The following is a 24,573-nucleotide window of genomic DNA, read 5'->3' as shown; positions in this document are numbered from 1 at the left end:
CCTGCTGCTGCTCTTCTTCACAATGGAGGCCTCCCGGGGATGGTCGATTCGGCGATGGGTAGAATGGACGACGGGAAGGAGCAGAGAAGAAGCACCGGATATGAATTGGTCCGAGTTTCTCAATGCCGTTTCAAATGGGATAGGGGAAGGGTACTAGTTCCTGAATGGAGTTTGAATTGAGGGAAAGAAAAAAGTTTTTACGAGCTGGTCAAAAAGGGGGGGGGGAGTAGGTGGAAATGTGGGATGATTACGATGTTAATAATTAAGAGGATTAAAATTAGGATTCTGGGAAGGGGATATATAAGATAAACTGTGTTAATATAAGCTAATTGAACTAGTTTTTAGGGTCCATTGTTCATATTGTTCAACAAAATCATTGTTCCCCTAGCATTCCCTTTATAATTATTATCATTAACAACAAACAATGCTTACATGCAAAACATTTTTATTATCATGGAGTATATGATATTACTTTTTCTGAAATCATGAATCTTATTACAGAAACTCAAGTGTTAACTTCAAGTGAAGTTGATATAGTTTGACTAAATTATCATCTCATGGCTTTCAGTTAACCACTCATTATTCTGGATCTTATTTATTACTAAATGTATATATAAGTTCCATTACTAATTGAGATTAATAGGGTACTTAGGCTGTTTATTTGGCAGGAAGAGCCCCCAAAATTTCTCATAAGTATATGGCGGTGACTGGTTCTTATTATTCTCATCAAACATGGCAAAAACATAGGTCTCAATGGGTCTGCCAGGCCTCTTTGGAGTCCCAAGCTTCACATGCTCAACCAACTTGGTGTTATAAGTCCTTGCGTTGTCCAGTGAAGTGGCCACACCGCCGTCGGAGGGCCATCCAGTTTCCGCCACAACTATCTCCAGGGAGCCTCCGCCGGCTTTCTCCAACGCGGAATACGTGGCGTCGACGATTGCATCAAAGAGGTTCTGGTAATGTAGGGAGCCATCGGTGACCAAAGCAGAAGGAGCGGTGAAAAGCGCGTAGTCTAGACGAATGTCTCTTTGGTTGAAGAAGTAGCTAAAGTAAGGGTACACATTCACAAGCAACGGTGATCGATTATTCACCAAGAACCTACACATTAATAACAAAAAATTATTAAATGATAATTTATTTAAATTTATCAAATCATTTAATCTATTAACTTCACATGAAATTCACGCTCAACTATCAATTTCACATAAAATTAATACAGAAATATTAGTCGTAATTAAATAAGCATATGCGAAGTCACCAAAAAAAAAAATAAGCATATGCGAGAGAGAAATAGATAGAATTGAAGTAGAAATGAATAACCTTATGACACCATCAAGATATGCGGCTCTGTAATCACCATTAAAGGAACCCTGCGATGGAGGGTAGGATTGTCCTAAAGCACCGGTCTCAATGGTGGTGGAAACCTTGATCTGGTTACCAAGTCCAGCAGCATTTAGAGCATTCTGGATGTTGTTCATGGCGGGCACCACATACTGCGCATAAGTTTCACTTGGTTTGACTTCGTTTCCAACGGAGATGTATCTGAACCTCACATTACCATAGTTTCTTACGTATTGCTGGACCCATTTGTTGGCGTTGTCTTGGGTGGCTGCTAAGGGTGCTAGAGTTTCCTTTGGAATGTCCATGAAGAGCTCGATGTTGGAGCCGCGAAGGGCTTCCAGAACATTCTGGTCTGGACCGTAGATTCGCATCCTTGGAATGTTATATTGTTTGTAGAGTGCAACCACTTCTTGTGCCGATGGCAAGTTGCTTCCCATGTTTCCATAGCATACACCTGTTGCTTCTGCAAACATAACATCACACTCCTCAATTTATGAGTATTCAACATGATAAGAAGTTTGATTAAATTGTGGTTCAACCACTATTAATTTCATATGAAATTAACTGTATTTTAGTTTTTAATATGCTTTTAAAAAAAAGTAGAAACTCAACTATAACAGTTTGTTTTCATAAAATTAATAGTTAATAATTATTAGATGATTTGACAAATTTAATTAAATTATTATCTAATCATTCTCAATTATAAAATATAAATAAAGATAATTGTATGTGAATTTTTATCTTTTAAAATTTAATAGTGACTATGTCTTTCATGAAAATAATAAATAAAATGTAGATTAGTATGTAATTTATTGAAATATATTAAATTAATTTTAAGTTATTATATTCATAAGTATTCTAATGAAGACATGTTAATATAGTACTTATCATGGTAGATATATAGAAATTTATTTGATTATAGAAATAGAGACGACAGAGAAAACATTCTCAATATTTAAAAGACTGAAAATTATTATCTACTTCTATTTCTCGTATGTCTAGCTATATATCTCATATGTGGAATGGAATTCATATACAAACTTTTTTTTTTTTACCAGAGATATGAAACTCAAACCCGCAACCTCTTAATTGAGTATGGAGAGATTATGTCATTTGAGCTATTACTCATTGGCAATTCATATACAAACTTGATCATAAAAAATAATGAAGTTATATATGGTCATATATTTGAAAAGAAAAAGTGAAAGAAAAAAACTTAAATATTATTTTCAACGAACTTTTCTTATATATATATACTAGTAAATTCAATTCTATTGTTAGATAGGTCACATCTTATTGTTAGATAAGGACCAATACATAATTACATATATTATTACCAAACAACAACAACATTCACATTCCTGTAAGATATTGAGGATGACATATATATATAGAGGTGAAAACTCAGGTGCAGTCAATTTCATGTGAAGTTGATATGTGAGAGTCGTTAAATAAAAATTTAGTCAAATCATCTAACGGCTCTCAGAAATCAACTTCACATGAAGTCTACTGTACCTGAGTTTCTATATATAAATAAATACGAGACTTATTAATTAAGAAATAATGGAGCAACCTGTTGTGGCCGTGCCAGCAATTAGTAGCACTAATAATGAGCAGAGAATGGTAGAAGGCATGGAAGAACATTTCACAGTTGAAAAGGACTGAGCCATTTAAAAGAGAAAAAGAAAAATGGTTGAAGTAAGGAAGCTAAGAAGATCAAGGATATATTGTAATTGCATTGAGGATCCAAAGTAGTTGGTTTATATAGACATAACATAACACAATAAAAAACAACTAACAAATTAAAGCCTTTGTAATTGTTCATAGAAATTAAAGATGAATAGTTCTTAGCTACAATATATTCCACCAAGTCAATGACTACAAGTCTACAAGCTAAGTCAAGAGAACACCACCAAACACCCACTTGATGAAGAAGAAGAAAATTAAAACTCTCTTCACCATTGAAATGACATCTTACAGGTTGTCTTGCTTGCTAGCTCTTAAATTAATTTATCATCTTCTGCACATGAGAAACTCACCCACTCTTTCCTTTTGGATGGTACTCACATTCTAGCTAATAGCTAATAATTTCTTCCATTTCCACCACTTGTACATATTTTTTATTATTAAATGATTATTCTTATATAAAATTTATATTATATTTAAAGTTTAATTTTAATGTCTTGTCACTTGTTTAATTATATTCGTTTTTTTAATAATTATTTATGTAATGATATATACGTATAAAATTTGTTTATATTATGACGATGCATTAAAATTAAATTATTATATTTAATAATAAAAACTGTACGTTCACTAAAAATAAATGAAATTTTTTCCAATAAAAATAAATGAAATTTTGTATGAATTAATTCGTTGCACATACATATGAGTGTCCACTTGTAGGAAGATGTTTTTGATTCATTTAATCTGCCTATAATGGTAAGGCAGTATTCTCTAACAAGTAACAAGAAAGAAACATGGACATAGAAAATGGGTGGCGTAATGCTAAAATTGGCTTCATTTGCATTTTCATTTTTCATTAATATTTGGTTTCATTTAATGGCACAAGTCCCTTGGCTGGATTAGAGTGTCTTTCTTTGCTTTTATATTATAAGATTTTCTTTCAATATTTTTTATTTAAATTGTTTATCTTTTATTATAAGATGTATTTTCTTAATTGTTTATCTCTTATTTTTCATATACTATTGTATAAAATTGGTTAATAGAGTGATCATGGGAAGATAGAGAAGGTTTCCTTTTGATGGCGAATTAGACTTGATTTTTGTGCTGCTATTCATGAAAGTAAACATTCACTTTCATAGCACATAGTATTAAGGATATCATTATCCAAATTCATGTTCTATTGGAAATACAGTAGTAGTATTGTTATCGTATTGGGTTTCTAAAGTCAAGAGTCACTTATACCGAACCAAAAATATTTGTTATTATTCCACAAGAAGTGGGGTAACATTATTATTATTATATTCAAGAACCACTTGCAATAATTCCAATTTACATTGCATTATCAAATCAAGAACTAAATGGAGCTAGATATTTCCATCTTTTCCAGAAGCAATAGATCCACAGTTGTTTTCTTATAAGGTAGTGGAATTCGTACTAAACTGGCCTACCATTTTCATTCAAAGAAAGTTATGAAGTTATCTTGTTCTTTTCTTTTTCATTTTTCTAGACTTAATTTGTAGGTCTTTGTTAGGAAAAACGATAGATGTGCATGTACAATGTCTTGCTAAATCTTTTCTGAAACCTAAAACACCATAAGAATGATATAATTTTACTTAAATTAACACCAATAACTTTTTATTTTAACTATGTATTTATTTTTCACTGCAAGAGTGCTAGTTATAAAATCTATTCCCGGATCCTTAGGTCGAATCTAAACAGTTAAAAAGCCCTCAATGACAGGGAAAAAGAGAAAAACAGATTCATGAAATACACCCACAAGATTCCAAGAATCAACCTTTATGATTCTTTTGGTTGGATCCACTGAGAATTTGGTACAAGGAAAAGACACACTTCATAATTTACAGTGCAGCTTATCATGTTTTGCTAACAAATGAATACAACAATAGATATCAAATTTTGCTACATGTTAGATGTAAAGGGATCAATACTTGCATCTGAAAATTCCTGCAACTTAAATTGCCTTATACTCCTCTGCTAGATGGGTGATGCTCATTCAAGGCAATACTTGACTTTTTCGAAGTTCAATCGCATGAGTATACAGTATGCAAACACAACATGGAAAGAGTTTAGGCCTTCTAAATTCTGACTGAACAAGTTTATGGTAAGTGCCATCTTTGAATGTCTGCCTGAATTTTCAAAAATATAGCCTTCTCAAGTCCATTACCAACTTGTCAAAGACCCTGTCATCCTCTGCCAAATACACTTCGGCCGCTTTTCTAGTATCGAAAGTATTTCCTTCTATAAGGTAGCTTTCCTCGTCTTTGACAATCATTCCATGTTCACAAGCCAAATCTAAGACCTCTGCTTCGTGGCAAAAGCCTCCTCCAAACTTGATGCCTAGTTCGGCCTTTTTGAGTGCTGCTGGTGCTAGCTTATTTTTCGCCACTTGCACACAGACCCGAAGACCCTCCACCTAAAGTACCGATGACACAAGGGAGAGCAAAAGAATTAAACAATAAGAGAAAGGTTCTTGGGAAGAAAAGGTGAAATTTATTTCTAAATTTTACTAAATGGCATTAAACAAGTAATATAATAATACAAATCATAAAATAAAGGTGGCGGGGTTGTAAAGTTTTCATCAGGAGATTAAATAATTTATTATACCCCGTCTGTCATATGTCATAACCCTAACTAACAGTACATTCAAGTAGAAATTACCTTATCATCAGTTTTGATCAATCCCATTCTCGAAAGTCTCAATCGAACAGCAGCATAGAATCTCAAAGCATTTCCACCACAAGTTACCTCTTCTGCAGGTCCACATCCCTTAGCTGATTTTGGACTAAATCTAATCTGTGTCCGAAGATGGAATGATAAAGCCAGTGAATCGTAAATATATTACAAAAAGAAATTCAAATAGTAAGGTTTGAAATTGATCAAGTAGTATGGTTTCAACCTGATTAACAAAAATGATAAGAGTTTGTGAATGTGATAATGAATACTGAATTTTCCGCAGTGCTTGGGTCATCAGTCGGGGTTGTAAATCTAGTTTGGTGCTAACACCTAACTGATCAAGTTCACGCTTGGGTAGAAGGGCAGCAACCTGGGACAATAAAGTCATCGTATAAGTTATAATCATATAAGAAACAGAACCAAAGAGGAAATGATCAAAAGCTAGACAAATACTTGGATGAAGGTTTGATTGTGGACAAATTTAGTATGAGACAAATTTTTGCTCTACCAAATCCTCACTAGTTATGAATGGATGCAAACAACGAAACATATATACTTACACTATCAACCACAATCACATCTACAGCTCGACTTTTCGTTAATGTATCAACCATGCTCAACACATTTTCAGCACAGTCTGGATGCGAGACAAGAAGTTTTTCGGTATTCACACCTATTGATTCCACAAGTGAAGCGTCCAATGCATTCTCTACATCAAGATATGCACAATATCCTGCCAACAGAATATACAGAGAAAATCATTTTCTCCAGTGTGCTCCAAGAATTATTTATTTATTATTGATTGCCTATAATCACTTACTAATTATTTATTATTGATTGCCCATAATCACTTACTAATGACACCAATATTCATAAGGAACTCAAACACCTTTATATTTCAACTCTAATAAAGTGTATTCATATTTTGAACTCAAACACATGAAGAACTTCTTTGTCAAAATATCATCTATCACCAATTTTTGTACACACCTCCATGCTTTTGAGCTTCTTTAATAACTTGAAGTGCAAGTGTTGTCTTGCCAGCTGCTTCTCGTCCATAAATTTCAACAATCCTACCCTAACGTGTTAAAACGTAATAGAAATTAGGAAACCTCATGAATATATAATAGGATGCCAGAGGTGGAGTTCTCAGAATATGAGCTTGCTAACACAGAAAACGAACTAGCTCAGTGAGATGCTAAAGCTATATGACTAACATGAAAGCAAAAGAAGGGAACATCAGAGCATTTGACGTGTGTCAACAACCATCAAACTGCAAAACATTATACAAATTCCTATCTTTGTGGCTATGTCTAAATAGTGGCTGTACTAGTGTCACCTTTGGCAATCCTCCCATTCCAAGAGCTATGTCAAGCTTCAAGGAGCCTGTAGATATCACTTGAGCGCGGCGCACACCGAAAAACTTCTGCAAAGATAACATTGATTCCTCACTAAACTCATTAGCAAGCTGTGAGACAGCCAAGCGAAGTGCATCATCTTTTTCTGTTGCTTTGACATCATCATGGATCACTTCAAATTCTAAATCTGAGGCTTCAGTTGAAACTATGAAACGTTTCCAAAATAATTAACACATTACTCACAATTATTTTTAAATATAAGCAGCTAGTATTTAAAACAACAGCAAAAAAGGCGAACATACTTGAATACAGATACATATATAAATCATACACAAAACGAAAGAGAATAATGATCACAAAAGAAGGCCAGCAGGAATTGATGACAAAACATACACATGGGAGCATTAAGAGACACAGGAACCAATACCAGCTGGAGAAAGCGAGCACATGTTCATGTCCATCTTGGTCATTATTGCTCTACCTCCACTCTGGGGAAAAAGTGATAACTTGTCATAAAATAAGATGAAAATGAACAGCTATGATTTACATGAAATGGCAACCAAACACATATCTACATGACAAACTACGAAACCTCTGCTAGCACTTTCCTGAGACAAGTATTTCATGTGTGTTGCTTGATCAGAATCAATTCCTGAAATGCTCTTACTTTTCATAAAATAAGATGAAAAAGAGGCCACATTTCCTGTTCAATATGCACTAATTGGTTCATTTAGTTAGACTAATGGACTATAATGATCACATTTTGAGGTAATTTCAATGCCCTTAAAAAACATATATCACTACCAAAGGAACTATACATAAACGTTGACTATAATGATAATAATTTATACCTTCATGCATACCTGCTCAAACTCAGAAACTAAACTAAAAGTTCAACCTTCAATCCAACCGAACTAAAGTTAACAAAATTATGAAATTAAAATTACAAGATCTGCCCCTAATTTGATATAAATCGTTAAAAATAGTAGATTAATGAACTACAACCTTCAATAGTAGCTATTGCAAGTAGGAGATAGGTTTGGCAACCCTAGGAACCTAACAGTACTACCTTTCTAGGAAGTTTCAGTAGTTCTGTGTTAGAGAGAGAGAGAGAGAGAGAGACCTGGCGCGAGGTGGAGAGGAGAGAGGAGAAGGGCCTTGCGAAGGAATGGAGGCGAGTTAGAAATGCCATTGTTGAAGAAACAAGAAGCTCAAAGCGAGTTAGCGACTCCACAAGACAACAGCAACATCACCGTCGTGGCGTTGATGGTTGTGACTTGCGACTGATGTTGCTTTTCAGTTGAGTTGCGCCGCGCATCTTTCCCTCCCAATTTTAGTTTCGGAGATGCCCTCTTCCTCCTTTTTTATTTATACCGGTGATCGAATCCGTCATATTTACTGGTTTAATCGGTAATTACTAATTAAACCCGAATATTTAACTTAAATAAAAATATAAAATAATTAAAAATTAAATTTTAAAATATATATGTTTTTTAACATTTTAACAATAATAATACAGTCTTAATTTTTAAAATAATTATTATAAAAATCAAAATATTATTAATTAATATTACAATAATATTTTAATTTAACATAATAATAATAATTAATTAGACAGTTAATAATTAATTCTAACAATTACTCAGAATTTATTAACAATTAACAATCAATTTTAACCGTCTATTAACAATTAATAATCAATTCTAATAATAGTAATTTTAGGATCTCAAAATTAAAATTAAAAATAAGATGCATCTCTATTATTTCTATTAGCATAATCATAATATCATAATCACAAAGTAAATCTTCAAATATTTTTTTAATTTAAAATTAGCAAATGAGCAATCAGCAGGATAATTAAATTAGTAATTAATAAGTTTTTTATTTAATAAATCTAAGTCTCATCATAAATTCATAATTAAACTATTAATCAATTACATTACATACAAAGTATTATAAGACATCAGAACTCATAAACACACACAATTAACTAATTATTTTTAATTAAATCATTTTAAACACATTAAAAATTAAACAGAAAAATTTTATATCTAAATTATTTATCTAATCATCTCCAACCAAGTTACTATAATGTGTTTTTCGTTCACGCATTTTTTCTCATACATTACTGCTTTTATTACCTCTTTTATTCTCTTTTTTTCCTTATCTATCCCTTTTATTATTGTCGTAGTCATCGCAACCACCACCTCTTCTTTCTCCTCCTTTTTTTTTTTCATTTGAATGTATTCTCCTCTTTTAATTTCCTCCTCCTCTATCATCTTCATCATCATCGTTATTGTCATTGCTACTCTACTGTCTCTTTTTATTCTCCTCTTTTTTTTCATCTTTCACTTTCGTTATCATCATCATCGTCACCACCTCCTCTTCCTTCCTTTCTTATTTGAATTTATTCTCCTCATTCCTTTTCCTCCTCCTCCATCATCATCATATCGTTATTGTTGTCGTTGCCGTTTTCTTCTTATACGTAAATTACAGTGTTTTCTCCTTCATTCTCTTTCAAATTTTTGCACATGTAAGATTTCAATCCAATAAGTATGCATTCAAGTCTAATTGAGAAGTAATGTTCCTAAAAGCAGTAAGAGCAACGAAAAAAAAAAAGAATAAGAAACAAAAAAAAACATTAAAAAAAGAAATTTCTGTGTTTTGTAGTAATATTTCAAGATCAAAAATAAGAAATTTCAATGTCAAAATTAAGAAATTCTATTTTTTTTTCTGGTAAGAATTCAATCCAATAAGTGTGAATGTACACTCATTCAACTAAATAAGATTCTAATATGGTACAAACATGTTTATTCAAGTAATTTTTGTGTTATCTTGTGATAATTTAATATGCAATTTATTTTTTACATTAATTCAATTAAATAAAATTATAATACATATTCATTCAAGTCTAATATGAGAAACAATCCTGACAAAAAAAAAAGAGTAAAAATAACAATTCAAAACTACTCCTCTTCTTCCTCTTATTCTTTGTTATCTTGATCATCATGACTACTTAGCAAGAATAGAACATCAACTAACTAAGATTGCAATATAGTACAAAAATATTCATTCAAGTAATTTCGGTACTATCTTGTGATCTTTTAGTATACAATTTATTTTTTACATTCATTCAATTAAATAAGATTGTAATATATAGAGTAAAGTATCGTTTTTGTCCCCAACGTTTGGGGTAAATCCTATTTGTGTCCCTAACGTTTAAATCGTCCTATTTGTATTCCTAACATTTGTAAAAGTGATTCAATGTTATCCTGCCGTCAATTATACATCATGAGCGCTTTAGTTTGAGTTTTAAAAATCTCTTCTTGAAGTTAGAATACAAATGTCTGGGATAGAATCAATGATCTACTCTGAAAAATAGCTCATCAAATGTTGAAACTAATTCCTACAACATTTACATAATTCACTTTTCTAGGGACATAAATTGAATCTAAATACAAATAGTAGGTATAATATTAAGATTGAACACATCCAAGTGAGACCTAATTGATAATGAATACATCCAAATGAGAATAATTGAAAAATATAATCTGATTTGTTAGTATAATTGATAGTAGGATAACATTGAATCACTTTTATAAACATTAAGGATACAAATAGGACGATTTAAACGTTAGGGATACAAATAGGACTTACTCCAAACGTTGGGGACAAAAATGATACTTTACTCTAATATATATTTATTTAAGTCAAATATGAGAAACAATACTTCTAAAAAAAGTAAGAATAACAATTCAAAACTTCTCATATTCTTCTTCATCATCATCGTCATAAAAAAAAATGCAGCATTAAAGACTGTGTTTTGTAGTTAAATTTCAGTATCAAAATTAACAAAATTTGGTGTTATTGTTAAAAAAATTTAATGTTATTTCTAATAAATTTTGAATAATTCAAAACTCCTCATCTCCTTCTTCTTCGTTATCATTATCATCTTCTTCTTTTCTTGTCTCACATTCTCGTAACTATTCTTATTTTACCCTCTTAACAAAAAAAAAAATCAAACAATAAAAAAAAGATATATATAATACTGCAAAAAATTACTAGAAAGATGAAGAGAAAAAGAAAAGAAAAAATGCAGCAACTACATGCAGAGAAAAAGAAGAAGCGCTAAGAAAAAGAAAGAATGCGAAAAAAAAAGGATGCATTATCGCTGGGAATTGGAGTGCTCTCAAAAATAAAACTAATTTTTGTTAAATTTAAACTAATTTTATTAGACTTGATTGCAAAAAAATTTAGATATATAATAGAACTGGAAATTAAATTAACGGATTCACATTTTTTTATGAACAACAAATTAAAAATAAAAAAAGTAAACAAGAAAAATTAAAGTCACTTTTGGTGGTCTTCCAATGAGCAGAGTATGCAAGAGAAGGAGTTAGAATGTGACGTGAAGAAGCTGGCAGCATTGCGGCAGCTCTTTTCCTTATGTTTATAATGCGGAGAAATAACAGAATATGAGGGATAGAGAGCAGGAGCACCAGCAGCAAGCACGCAAGGAGGGAGAGAGGCTCGAGAGGCGTGACAATGACACAAGCAGGAAGCACCGCTCGAATGCGGAGATGAGAGAGGCGCGAGCAGTCGAGTTCAGACGAAGGAGAGCGACTAAACACGAGCATACAATACGGAGGATCGAGAGGTGTGGCGATGGCAGCGAGCATACGTTGATGATGTTTTAGAGACTAGAGAGTGTGAGTGAGAACTACGGGTGGTCAAAGACTTTCGTATAGCTAAGGGTTTTTTTCCTAAAAAAGAAAATTAAAACGTCAAACGACATTGTTTGGAGTGGGCGGTTTAAAAAAACAATTACCGAAGCGGTCCACGTTTCTCAAATAAGGGAAGGGGTCAGATTGGTTTGATTTTTTCGAATATTACATTTTATTGCATAAAAATTTAGTATTAATATTTTGTAATTAAATAATTATATAAAATAATATAAACATCAAAATTAAACTTATTTTATTTATATATTTTTATCTAAAATTAAAATTTTTACGCTAACTAAAATAAATGAATAAATCATCTTTTTAATAAAAAGGATTTATAGGTTTTTACTTTTTTAATATGAAAATGCCATTACATAGTGGTAAACGTGGGGTCATTTTTTTAGTTATGGAGATGAGGGTTGTGTTGCGCATGGTTATGGGACACATGGGAGCTAAACTATTGTGTGGGGCAGCTTTTTATTCAGTAGCAGGTTGGAGAACTCGGACCGTGCGATTAATTTGCAATGAAAATATGGTGACAAAATCGGATGGTCCGATTTGAATGGAGAGGAAATTTGAAAACGCAGCAACACCCTAATCGGACCCTCCGTATTGTGAGTGTTAAAAAATTGTTTAAAATTCCTTTGACAAGTCTCATGGTCCGATTAGGGTATCATAGATTTTTTTTTTGAATCAGAAGCCACTAATCGCATGGTCCGAGTTGGGTGTTTGTTTAAAATTTGATTAAAAATTTCTAAAAGAAGTCGCATGGTCCGATTTGAGTGTTATAGTTTTTTGAATCAGAATCAAGTAACCGTTGGGTCCGAGTTATGGGTGCATATATATATATATGTGTGTGTGTGTGTATAAAAGGGTGTGTGTCGTGAAGAAGATTTCAGATCTGGTTCTTCTTCTTGCTCGACCACTTCTTCTCCTCTCTTCTACCTGTGTCTTTCTTAGTTTCAGTAAAATGAAGTAAAAAATTTTGGTTTTGAAGTTTCTGTTCTTATTTAGGTAAGTGAGAGAGATGGATGATAGAGTTCTTTTAAAAGTGTATTACTTTGGTCAGATTTTGTTACAAACTTCTGAAGGGGTGAAATTTATTTGTGAAAATCCATTAGATGTTGTTATTCCCTTCACAATCTCATTTGAAGAGCTCAAAGGTGTGATCTGTGAGAAGATTGATTCTGAGATGTCGAGAAAAATATCTTGCATTTTATACAGATATCCCATACCGGTGTTTGGTGGATTCGTCCAATTTGAATCCAAATATGTAACGGACGAAGCGAGTTTGCAAGAGATGTTTTCAATGTATTTTGAAAGTCGTGCCCGAATCTCGTTCATCGAGTTGTACATTGAATTCGAACAATCTGAGGCCGACCGGAATATTGTACGAGAAGATTATAATAGTGACAGTGAAGAAGAGTTTGAAAGCAATTACGAAGTTGTCGGTCCAGACGGGGATGAAGAGCAAGGTGATGGCACTGTGGCCCCAGATGTGACAGACGTGGCAAATGCACTCGTGAACGAAGTGCCGTTTGAGGAGCCATCTTTCATGCGAGTGTTGGATTTAGAGGCCATGCATGTTCCAGAATTTTCGGAATATATGAGTGTAGGTATGTATTTGTTATTATTTAGGTAAGTTTAAGATAATAGTTTTATTTAATTAGTTATTGTTTTAGTTAAATATAAATTAGTATGTAGTTAATTATTTAGGTAATTACGTGTTTAGATTTTTATTTTGTTTAGAATGAGATAAAAGCTAATATAAAGTTCATGTATATCATAATTGATGCAGTGAATGTTGATGTACCTTTAAATTTGGTTATTAAATATCCGTGTAATAATTTTTTTTATATGGTTGTCGTCCCGCTAGAAATTCCTATTGTCACAGATGGCGAATTTGCCGTCGGGATGGAATTCAGTTCCAGAGAATCTGTTATTAGGGTGCTGAAAGAGTATAGCATTCGAAGAAGTGTAGACTACCAGGTGTATGAGTCGGAGCCGTTGACATTTTATGCGAAGTGTACACAGTATGGGTCTGGGTGTGATTGGCTTATCAGGGTTAGCATGATCAGCAGGAAGCATTGTTGGGTGGTACGGAGGTATAATGGTAGTCACACTTGTATCAGATCTACCATTTCTCAGGATCATTCCAAGCTCGATTCAAACACAATTGCAGAAGCAATAAAACCATTGGTTGAGGCTGACCCCTCATTAAAGGTAAAATCAGTTATTGCAGACGTGCAATCGAAGTTCAACTACACCGTCAGTTATCGGAAAGCATGGTTGGCTAAGCAAAAGGCAGTAGAAAAAATATTTGGAGGTTGGGAAGTATCGTATGAAGCATTGCCTATATGGTTTGAGGCCATGTGTCATAAGGAGCCATCAGCTGTCGTCCATTTTGAGACTATGCCTGCATATCAAGGCGATGACTTGGTCAGGGATATTCGGGTATTGCATCGAGTCTTTTGGAGTTATTACCCCTGCATTAGAACATTCAGGCATTGTAAGCCAATTGTGTAGGTGGATGGGACTCACTTGTACGGAAAGTATAAGTGTTGTCTGTTAGTGGCAGTTTCACAGGATGGCAACAACAACATCGTCCCAATTGCATTTGCTATTGTGGAAGGAGAGACATCTGATGCGTGGCACTTCTTTCTCAGTAACCATGTCAGTTTTATGCAGCTCCCCCTACAGTCTGACTTTCTTGGTGCAACCCAAAACTGATGCAGACACTCCGCCTCTAAAGCTTCAAAACTACTAATAGTCATCCCTGTGACTGGAAGACCGTCCGTCGGAAGACCGAAAATTAAGGCCACATCCTCCAGCGTCACAGCACATTCACCAACAGGAAGGTGGAATGTATGTGTATCTGGATGCCACCTTTCGACTAAAGCATTCACCAGCGCCTTCTGACATTGGACTATTCCAATCTGGGACGCATGATAAAAACCAGTAAATCGTAGATGCGCCTCCACTCTATCATCATACCGATCCGGGGGCACAGGATGATCACATGTCAACATCCGTGAACTCTACAAAAACATAAAGTACTAGTCAAATTATTAACAATTACAAATACTACTACAAAAAAATCATAATTTTCTAACCAGAGCAACTAATTAAATAAAATCATGCTAAATTTTTTGTTAATTACCAAATGTAGTCATTGCACCCTAACTTATCAACTAATTACCTATCATTATTAATCATTTATCACCAGTAACTCCACAAACAAACATTAAATTAAATCACACCACATACATAGTTACTGAATTTAATTAAGACAAATAATTTGACCAAATCCAATTTACTAACTAATAATATTTTAACTCCTAAATTTAATTGATTACCTTATCCGAAAGCTAACAAATTGTATTATATTTTACAAACTCTAATTGTTAATAAAAAATCTTCTACATTAATCGCCACCCTAAATCTTTTTTTATTTACTGTTACCAAAAATTTATATCACTTATACTGTTATAACTTCTAAAATTAATTATGAACGTTAAATAATTAATTATAATTTCTACAATTATTACAAAAATTTCTATACATATATTATTTTTGGTTAATCTATAATTGCTTTAACTCAAATATTATGATTGATTAAAATATTCTCCTTACATATAATAATAATAATAATAATAATAATAATAATAATTATTATTATTAGATAATAATAATATCAACAATTTTAATTAAATTTCTAGATATATTCAGTATATTTATTTCTAAATAATAATAATAATAATAATAATAATAATAATAATAATAATAATAATGTCACCCTCTTAAGTTAAACTACTAACAACAACAATCTTAATTAAATTACTACTAATAATCAGTAAATTTTTAAATAATAATAATAATAATAATAATAATAATAATAATAATAATAATAATAATAATAATAATAATAATACATGCTAAGCTACGCTAAAACGCTAACTACACCACGCATGCCGCAACAACAACTAACTATAACTAAAAGTCTAACAACTGTAATTATAATTTTAAATAATAAAAATAATAATGATGATAACATTAACAATAATAATAATACTGAAGTTCTTATATATCTCCTAAACTACCTCAAACAATAACTATAATTAACTTTCTAACATCATTAATACTGATTTTAAAATATTAAAAAAAAATTAATAAATACACTTACATAATCATCATAGTTGAGATAATTTACAATGTGATACTCAGGACGATTAACATCTTTATATTTTTTCTTCTTCGGCATCTGGATCTATTTTTTTATGAAAGAGTTGTGTGTGTATTGTTAAAGGATGAAGAAGAAGGAAGAATGTAGCTGTTGGGTGGGTGGAGATAATTGAAAACGATGGTTTGAGGAAGTTTCGGAGGTAGGTGTAGGAAGTAAAAGTTTTAATGCTGGTTGAGGGGGCACCGTCTTAGGGAGCAACGGAGCTGCCACGCGTGGAAGGGCCTTCACAACTCGGACCCTCTGTGTTGTGTGTGCAAGACGGACCATCCGATTAGGGACCCCCAACACGCACGGTCCGATTTTGTTATGGAGTCTGGACTGATCCCACATTGCAGGTAAAGCACACAGCCTTCCCATAACGCTGTGTTGCCCCAACGTGACCTCCATATGAAAATTAATTAGCGGGTAAACGTGCACCACTCTTCTTTATATTTTATTTTACATTTTGTTAGAAATATTAAAAAAAAAGGGTAAATTATATTTTTTGTCCTTAAAGTTTGACAAAAGTTTTAAAAATACCCGTAAGTTTTATTTTGTTTCAATTTTGTCCCAAAAATTTTCGATTTGCATCAAATATACCATTGACGGCTAATTTTTCAAAAAATTTAAGACTAATTCAACAACAATTTCATAAGAACAACCCTCAATACAAGCAAATCAAGCATAATTTTCATGCATTATTATTAGATTGGTCTTAATTTTTTTTGAAAATTTAGCTGTCGAGGGTATATTTGATATAAATCGAAAAATTTTGGGATAAAATTAAAACAAAATAAAATGTTGGGATAATTTTAAAACTTTTGCCAAACTTTAAAGACAAAAAGTATACTTTATCATTAAAAAAAAAAAAAGGAGAAAGAAAAAAAAGGTTTAGTAAAATGAGATTGCGTGACAGCGTGAGTGACCAAATTCCTTATTAGAGAAGATGGTCGGTGGTGGAAAGAAACATTGACCGAGACAAGTTTGAGAGATCGAAACCCATTCTTGTGTTGTGTGTGTGATTTCCCCAATTCAATTCCAATCAACTGTTGCGGTGGCCGGGATCAGATGACGTCAGCTACGGCTATGGCTGCTACTGTCTCTCACATTCACCCTCAGCTCTCTTGCTCCGCCGCCCTTCACTCTCACCACACCCGCACCCTCCAACTGCTCCGGCGATCCCACCTTCCATATCCTTCCGTCCGCTCCAAGGTCTCACTCTCTCTAATCTTCAACACCTTCTCTAACTCTATTCAACATCTATCAATTTCAAATTCTTAGGTTTTTTCTTTTTAAAGGAGATAGATAGCTAGCTGAGTTTCAGAGTTTAGCTCGAATTGCATGCAAATGTCTTTAGATTTTGTGCATTTTGTTCTTTGTCAGTAATGTCCATAGATTCAAATCAAGTTACTCAGATCTAAAGGAAGGCTTCCCGAAATCATAGCTTGCCTAGCTGAATTCTTGCGTCAAGAATATATAATATTTTAATCGATTCTCCTTAAGTAGCAATTAAATAATTGCCATTTTTGTCTGATTAAATGGAGAATTCACCTTTTTACGTTTGGAGGGTTCATGGATTAGTTCATCACTATATTTAGTGTTGAAGATGTTCCTTCCTAATGGAACTACTTCCTTACGATTTGTTTGATTATATTCGAGCTCTGGTCTTTGCACTTTGCTTATAGGTATTGTTTAGCTGAACTTAGTGGAAATCATAGTGAATTTATATGCTTGAATTGAATATGCCACTCCTTTCCTTTGAGATTGTGGGGGATGGTGCTCGACTTTTATAGCAAGTTATAACTTAGAAACATGCTTGCATTGCATAAGTAATGTACTTTTTGCTAAATGAAAAATGCTAGAGCAATTGTTTGGTATTGATACTAAAACAGCAAGCATATCTCATATAGTTATCAATTGTTATGAGTCTGGAGAGGCATGGCACAGATACTTCCGATTCTGATACCAAAACTACACTAAGTTATGCAGCTGATGCAAAAGAAAACCATGATGCTGAAAAGATAAGCTCTGAAGAGGCAGCAATGGAAGGCATCAGTCAACAGAAAGGCACTGCGAAAATTCACGATTTTTGTTTAGGCATTCCCTTTGGTAAGTTTCATTGTTTAATATTTCGCTTGTTTGGTGACTTTATTGTTAAACTATGTTTGCTTTTGTGGTGGTGGTGGATACAACTTTTGCTTAATTGCACTTTAGCCCAACTAGTTATCGGTGGGTACCACTTATTAGATTTTTGTTGATGAACTTATGAGTGTAACATCTATTACATCAAATGTAGTTTATTGTTTAAATGCAAATATGTAATATTTTTATCTTTGTCTTTTGTTTTAGGTGGATTTATTCTAACTGCAGGGATTATTGGATTCCTTTTTTCACGGAGCACCGCAACACTCACCAGTGGTGTGCTCTTTGGCGGTGTTTTACTATTCCTCAGCACCTTCAGCTTGAAGGTCTGGAGGAAAGGAAAATCAAGTTTACCGTTTATTCTAGCACAAGCAGGTATAGGACTTCGTCATTTTCAAGACATCATTATTCATTGCTCTTGGAAATAAAAGAAAAGAAACTTAAGATCGTGCAGCTTGGTGATGTCCAATTATCAATTAGATAATTTTTAGTTCATCTCTTGACATGTTGCTTCCTTATTTTGCAGCATTGGCAGGAATCCTTATGTGGAAGAACTTTCAGAGCTACTCATTGGTAGTAAACTTATTTTGACAAATTCAATTTTGACAAAATCAGCTCTTATCTTGTGCCTATTTTTCCATAGTAAACTTATTTTCCCTTTTCTTGATGCAGGCAAAGAAAATATTTCCAACTGGCTTCAGTGCTATTTTAAGGTACCTCAAGCTGTGGCTTCTTATCTATTAATTGTCACTTTTGTCTGTGAAACTGCTAATTTTCCTTTTAGCCTCTTCGTTGCGACTTGCGAAATTATGCCTATTTTGTTTAGACTATTTATGCATGCATGCAATTTTTGTTTTCAGTTCTGCAATGCTCTGTTTTTATTTGTATGTGCTTATCACTGGAGGAAACCCACCACCTAAGAAACTGAAGCCATCTGCCAGCGTTGCATGATGAGGTAATGAAGGTTGTGTTACCCTATGTGACGTGGGACATATGGTTGTTTGCTGCAAATTGAAGTAAGGTTGTAAGCTAGTTTGATTAAGTCACTTATGAAAGTAGATCAGCAAAGAGGTGCCAATTCGATTATTGCTTTGAATTCCAAGGCACTTATTGGATTCTATATCAAAAAATGAAATTTGATGAACTAAAAACCTATCTGCAATTTATACTCAACATAGATACCAAGTTACATATGCATCTAGCATGAAATTTGGACCCGAGATAGGAAATGGATTAAACAGTAGTGAAAATTCAGCCAACATGTTACATGATTACAACCCATTTATATGATTCTCTTGTCTCATATATGGTATAACATTCTTAATGAATGCTTGAAAATTTAAACATGACTAGGTCATGTGAGTGAGGATTTGATTCCCATTGGTCACACACTAGGATGATGAAGTACATGTGCTATCTAATTTGCTGTCTTGTATGCTAAGATGCTGCATTTTTAATGGAAAGGAATGCTGAATAACACCTGAGCTTTTAGAAAGGATACTCAAAATTTCTTAATATACAAAGTAAATCAACCACAATTCCACAAAAAATGCAAGTCTATAACAAAGCACAACATTCCAATGACATACCACATGTCCAAAAGTGTTTGATAGACACGATCAAATAACAGAATCAAACTGGTTTTACAGTTAATGCAATCAACCAACTAAAATAAAATGCATATCCCTAGGATTAGAAGAATTCCAAAATGCGAGCCAATACCAAAAAGATGCATGGAACATGAAGGTTTGAAGCAACAATATCAACCTAATTTTTCAAGTATCAAACTGATATGTATTTCGTGTGTTTGTAATTAAACACTTGGTCCAATTGCCTCAGAATGGTTTTGTAAGCTCTTATAAGTTATAACCATGCTAATTTAGCGTACCTATTATACGTTTCAAAATGCTTAACATTTGTTCTACGTGATTGATTTTAGGAAAAACAACTATTTGTATTTATGAATTTTACGAACGTTGACAAAAGTACTCATAAAAAAAGGAAACTGACGTTGTACCTATCAAAGATGGGTTCTGAATGCCAAAAGTATCTAAATTCTATTTTTTTGTTGACTTTTTATTGAAATTCTCAAATTATCCCTACCTTTTATCTTCAACCTCAACTTCACCACCACTTCTTTCCAAATCCCAAACTTTCACAACAATTACCATCCAAATATCCCTACCACCTATGAAACTCTACCCTCTTCTACATCTAACACTCCCAATACTCTGTTGCCCACCCTTTTGGCTTCCAATCCTCTACTGTTGCCCTTCGAAACGGCTTCTTGTTGCTACACAAACCTCCCGGAGATGATATTATTGTTAAATTGAACGCTGTCATTGAAGGCCCTGCCTCATCACCACGGCTCATGCTTCCGCAACCGCCATCCCCTTCCAAAAACCTCATCACGTTCTCCGAAACTCTCGAAGTCGATGCAAAAAGCGTATCGCACGACTCCACTACCGTGATTTGTTCTCTCGGCATAATCGCCTTCTTCAATTTTAACGATGGTCCCAGCACGGCCGTTGCCTCTCCTCTCGCATGATTGCACTTGGCTTGAAGAGGAAACATGTGAGTCAACAAAATCTTCATTTTTTAAGCAGGCCATGAGACCAAAAGAGATATGCAACAGTAATAAAAAATGAAAAATGTACGTAGGTCTCAACTTGTCAACATGTTCAACTAATAGGAAGCAAAAAATATGCATAAACAACTGTAAGAATACCAAGGACTTCATCTGAACTACGGGGTCGCTCGTCTCCAACTCCCTTCTCCACGATTGGCCCTTCTTCCTTCATGGTGATTATTAAGAGCACGAAAAGAATTTTCATTAACTCTGGAAACAACACCAATCTCAGCTCGAATTTGCCGTATTTCCATGGAAAACAAGAGGGGATTTGAGCAGAGGAGGACCGCGGGGGAGGAGAAGGGGAATGGGAGACCTTGTAACGGTGAACAATCAGAGAAGGGGTGTTTGGGCTGCAAGATTTGATGAAGGTATCGGCGGAGGTGTTAGGAAATAGGAGATTTAGGAAAGAAGAGAGGAAATAGAGGTGGAGTTGAAGATAAAGGTGGGGCTAATTTGAAAATGTATTAAAAAGTCAATAAAAATTTAGGGTTTGAATATTTTGGTCGTATGAAACCATTTTTGATGGATACAATGCCAATTTTTTTATGAGTATTTTTTATTAATATTCACAAAATTTATGAATACAAATAATTGTTTTTCCTAGATTTTAAATAGTTCCACTAAAAGTAACTATGATTGATAATAACAAATTTGTTGTGAAATAAATAAATAAGGAATACATAAATATAAGATAGAGAAATATAAATATAAAACTTTAGTATTAATGTTCACTAATATAATTATCTTGATATAATAGAAGTAATTTGTATATATATAAGTATTATCATATGTAAAATTTTAGTATTAATGTTCACTAATATATATATAAGTAGTATCATATGTAAAAGAGAGAGAAGAGTATAAAAGAGAGAGAGAAAATATTGTTATTGATTGCTATTACTTTTATTATTGCTGTGTGTATGTTATGTGAGGATATGCCCTCTATTTATACATACAAAATTCAAACATTCAACCTTCATTAATTCTCAATTTGTATTGAGAAGTTAAGCTTTGAAAAACTCAGCCGTCCAATTGATAAATGGGCATTCATTTCATTCTTATCACAACACTCCCTTTAGATGCCCATTTAGGATTATTGTCTCATTAAAACCTTACTAAAAAAAACTCAATGGGAAAAAACCTTAGTGAAGGAAAAAGAGTACAATATCCTTTGTGATGGGGACTGCCTCATTAAAAACCTTGTCAAGAAAAACCCAATGGGAAAAAAATCTGACCAAGAAAAAAAGAGTACAGTCTCCCCCTCTTGTCGACATCATTTAATGTCTCAAAATTGGCACATCCCAATCTGATATACCAATCTTTTAAAGGAGGATTTTGGGAGTGACTTTGTAAATAAATCTGCCAGATTGTCACTTGAGCGGATCTGTTGGACATCAATAGTCCCTTGATTTTGAAGATCACGAGTGAAGAAGAATTTGGGAGAAATATGCTTTGTTCTATCACCTTTGATATATCCGCCTTTAAGTTGAGCAATACATACTATATTATCTTCAAACAAGACAGTTGGAGCTATCTTATGGTCAATCAGTTCACATGATGACCGAATATATTGGATCAAACTCCTGAGTCAAAAATACTCGCGACTAGCTTCATGTATCGCGAGTATTTCAGCATGATTAGAGGAGGTTGCTGCTATCGTCTGTTTTGTGGACCTCCATGATATAGCTGTACCACCATATGTAAACAGATATCCTGTTTGAGATCTCCCTTTATGTGGATCAGACAAGTATCCAGCATCTGCATAGCCAACTAATTGTGACTTGGATCCATAGGGATAAAACAATCCCATATCAACTGTTCCATGAAGATATCGAAAGATTTGTTTAACTCCACTCCAATGTCTTCTGGTTGGAGAGGAACTATATCTTGCTAGTAAATTCACAGCAAATGATATATCGGGCCGTGTATTATTAGCAAGATACATTAGCGCTCCAATGGCACTAAGATATGGTACTTCAGGACCAAGGATATCTTCATTTTCTTCTTTAGGACGGAACTGATCCTTTTCCACATCCAAAGATCTTACGATCATTGGGGTACTCAAGGAATGTGACTTATCCATATAAAATCTTTTCAAGATCTTCTCTATAGTATGTTGTTCGATGAATAAAGATCCCATTTTTTACATGCTCGATCTGCAGGTCGAGACAAAATTTAGTCTTTCCAAGATCTTTCATCTCAAACTCTTCTTTTAGAATTTTTATAATTGTTGGAATATCTTCAGGAGTTCCAATGATATTTAAATCATCAACGTACATAGCAATTATAATGAATCCAGATGCATATTTCTTTATGAAAAACATGAACAGATATCATCATTCTTATATCCGTTTTTGGCCAGATACTCAGTAAGACGATTATACCACATTCGTCCAAATTGCTTCAAACCATATAAAGATCTTTGCAATTTAACTGAGTATAATCCCTGTGAATATTCATTGGATGGTTTAGATATCTTTAGTCCTTCAGGGACTTTCATATAGATATCCCGATCTAATGAGCCGTATAAGTAGGCTGTTACCACATCCATTAAATGCATATGCAGTTTATGATATGCAGATAAATTGACCAAATAACGCAATGTTATCGCATCCACTACAAGGAAATACGTTTCTTCATAATCCATACCGGGCCTTTGTGAAAAACCTTGTGCCACAAGTCGAGCTTTGTAGCGCACAACTTCATTTTTCTCATTTCGTTTTCTCACAAATACCCACTTGTATCCAACAGGTTTTACATCTTCTGGTGTACGGACTACAGGTCCAAAGACTTTACGTTTTGCAAGTGAGTCTAATTCAGCCTTCATGGCGTCTTCCCATTTTAGCCAATCACTTCTTTGTCGATATTCTTCGACTGATCTTGGCTCAAGATCCTTACTTTCATGCATGATATTTAATGCCACATTATATGCAAATATTTCATTGACAATTGTCTTATTTCGGTCCCATTTCTCTCCTGTAAAGACATAATTTATCGAGATCTCGTCATTTTCACAATTTTCAGGTACCTGAACGTCTTCTGGTGTTAAAGCTATATCAAAATTTTGGACAACTGCAGGTGTCTTTACTATGTCTTTTTTTAATAGGAATAATATTTACCTCTTTTCTTTTTCGAGGATTTTTGTCTTTGGAACCGACAGGCCTGCCACGCTTCTGGCGTGTATTTGCTTTGGTGGCAATTTGTCCAACTGGAATATCAATTTAAATTAAGGCATTTTTCGCTGGTATATAAGATTTGGTTATCCTCTTTATATCAGAAAATGCATCAGGCAATTCATTTGCTATTCTTTGCAAATGTATAATCTTTTGAACTTCTAGTTCACATTGTCTTGATCGAGGATCTAAATGCATCAAGGATGATGCATTCCAATTAAGTTCCTTTTTAGTAAGCTTAATCTCTCCCCCTAATGTTAAAAATTTTGATTCATCAAAATGACAATCCGTAAACCGGGCTTTAAATACATCTCCAGTTTGTATCTCAAGATACCTCACTATAGAGGGAGAATCATATCCAACATATATCCCAAACTTCTTTAGGGTCTCATTTTGGTGTGATTAGGTGGTGCAATGGGAACATATATCGCACACCCAAATATTCTTAAATGAAAAATATTTGGCTGCTGGCTAAAAGCTAATTGCATAGGAGAGAACTGATGGTAACTCGTTGGCCTCAAACGAATAAGTGCTGCGGTATGTAAAATAGCATGCCCCTAAACCGAAGTTGGAGATTTGTTCTCATAAGTAAGGGTCTAAC

The 24,573-nt window shown here is 33.6% G+C and overlaps 5 protein-coding genes across 7 annotated transcripts; 2 read left to right on the top strand and 3 right to left on the bottom strand.

The window, feature by feature from the left end:
* Positions 1 to 432: 432 nt before the first annotated feature.
* LOC107645517 (glucan endo-1,3-beta-glucosidase) lies at positions 433 to 3,387 on the bottom strand. The gene is made up of 3 exons (XM_016349564.3): positions 2,915 to 3,387; positions 1,321 to 1,804; positions 433 to 1,098 (listed from the first exon to the last, which is right to left on the bottom strand). The coding sequence occupies exons 1-3, from the start codon at positions 3,009 to 3,011 to the stop codon at positions 627 to 629; spliced, it is 1,053 nt and encodes a 350-aa protein (XP_016205050.1). The 5' UTR covers positions 3,012 to 3,387; the 3' UTR covers positions 433 to 626.
* A 1,417-nt stretch (positions 3,388 to 4,804) lies between these two features.
* Positions 4,805 to 8,484, bottom strand: RECA3 (RECA homolog 3). 2 transcript variants are annotated; one of them, XM_016349562.3, is made up of 8 exons: positions 8,203 to 8,484; positions 7,507 to 7,567; positions 7,061 to 7,284; positions 6,712 to 6,799; positions 6,282 to 6,454; positions 5,945 to 6,091; positions 5,707 to 5,841; positions 4,805 to 5,461 (listed from the first exon to the last, which is right to left on the bottom strand). In XM_016349562.3, the coding sequence occupies exons 1-8, from the start codon at positions 8,269 to 8,271 to the stop codon at positions 5,183 to 5,185; spliced, it is 1,176 nt and encodes a 391-aa protein (XP_016205048.1). In that variant the 5' UTR covers positions 8,272 to 8,484; the 3' UTR covers positions 4,805 to 5,182. The 2 variants fall into 2 exon arrangements, with proteins under 2 accessions (XP_016205048.1, XP_016205049.1); XM_016349563.3 differs by lacking the exon at positions 8,203 to 8,484 and having other exon boundaries at positions 7,473 to 7,585.
* A 4,346-nt stretch (positions 8,485 to 12,830) lies between these two features.
* LOC148554464 (uncharacterized) lies at positions 12,831 to 14,329 on the top strand. The gene is made up of 3 exons (XM_088490331.1): positions 12,831 to 13,419; positions 13,602 to 14,071; positions 14,186 to 14,329. Exons 1-3 carry the CDS (start codon positions 12,831 to 12,833, stop codon positions 14,327 to 14,329), a joined length of 1,203 nt encoding a protein of 400 aa, XP_088346457.1.
* Positions 14,330 to 16,911: 2,582 nt separating this feature from the next.
* LOC107645514 (protein FATTY ACID EXPORT 1, chloroplastic) lies at positions 16,912 to 19,318 on the top strand. Of its 2 annotated transcripts, XM_016349559.3 has the most exons (6): positions 16,912 to 17,237; positions 17,936 to 18,134; positions 18,375 to 18,542; positions 18,694 to 18,740; positions 18,840 to 18,880; positions 19,028 to 19,318. In XM_016349559.3, exons 1-6 carry the CDS (start codon positions 17,094 to 17,096, stop codon positions 19,116 to 19,118), a joined length of 690 nt encoding a protein of 229 aa, XP_016205045.1. In that variant the 5' UTR covers positions 16,912 to 17,093; the 3' UTR covers positions 19,119 to 19,318. The 2 variants fall into 2 exon arrangements, with proteins under 2 accessions (XP_016205045.1, XP_088347795.1); XM_088491669.1 differs by lacking the exon at positions 18,840 to 18,880 and having other exon boundaries at positions 16,964 to 17,237; positions 18,694 to 18,743; positions 18,994 to 19,318.
* Positions 19,319 to 20,201: 883 nt separating this feature from the next.
* Positions 20,202 to 21,232, bottom strand: LOC107647927 (uncharacterized). The gene is made up of 2 exons (XM_016351977.3): positions 20,896 to 21,232; positions 20,202 to 20,725 (listed from the first exon to the last, which is right to left on the bottom strand). Exons 1-2 carry the CDS (start codon positions 20,999 to 21,001, stop codon positions 20,382 to 20,384), a joined length of 450 nt encoding a protein of 149 aa, XP_016207463.1. The 5' UTR covers positions 21,002 to 21,232; the 3' UTR covers positions 20,202 to 20,381.
* Between the last annotated feature and the right edge of the window lie 3,341 nt (positions 21,233 to 24,573).

The sequence above is a fragment of the Arachis ipaensis genome, chromosome B6 (genome assembly GCF_059453495.1).
Source record: "Arachis ipaensis isolate K30076 ecotype BB chromosome B6, ASM5945349v1, whole genome shotgun sequence".
Lineage (NCBI taxonomy): Eukaryota > Viridiplantae > Streptophyta > Magnoliopsida > Fabales > Fabaceae > Arachis > Arachis ipaensis.
The sequence above is the reverse complement of the archived record's forward strand: the minus strand, read 5'-3'. Positions and strand labels throughout refer to the sequence as shown.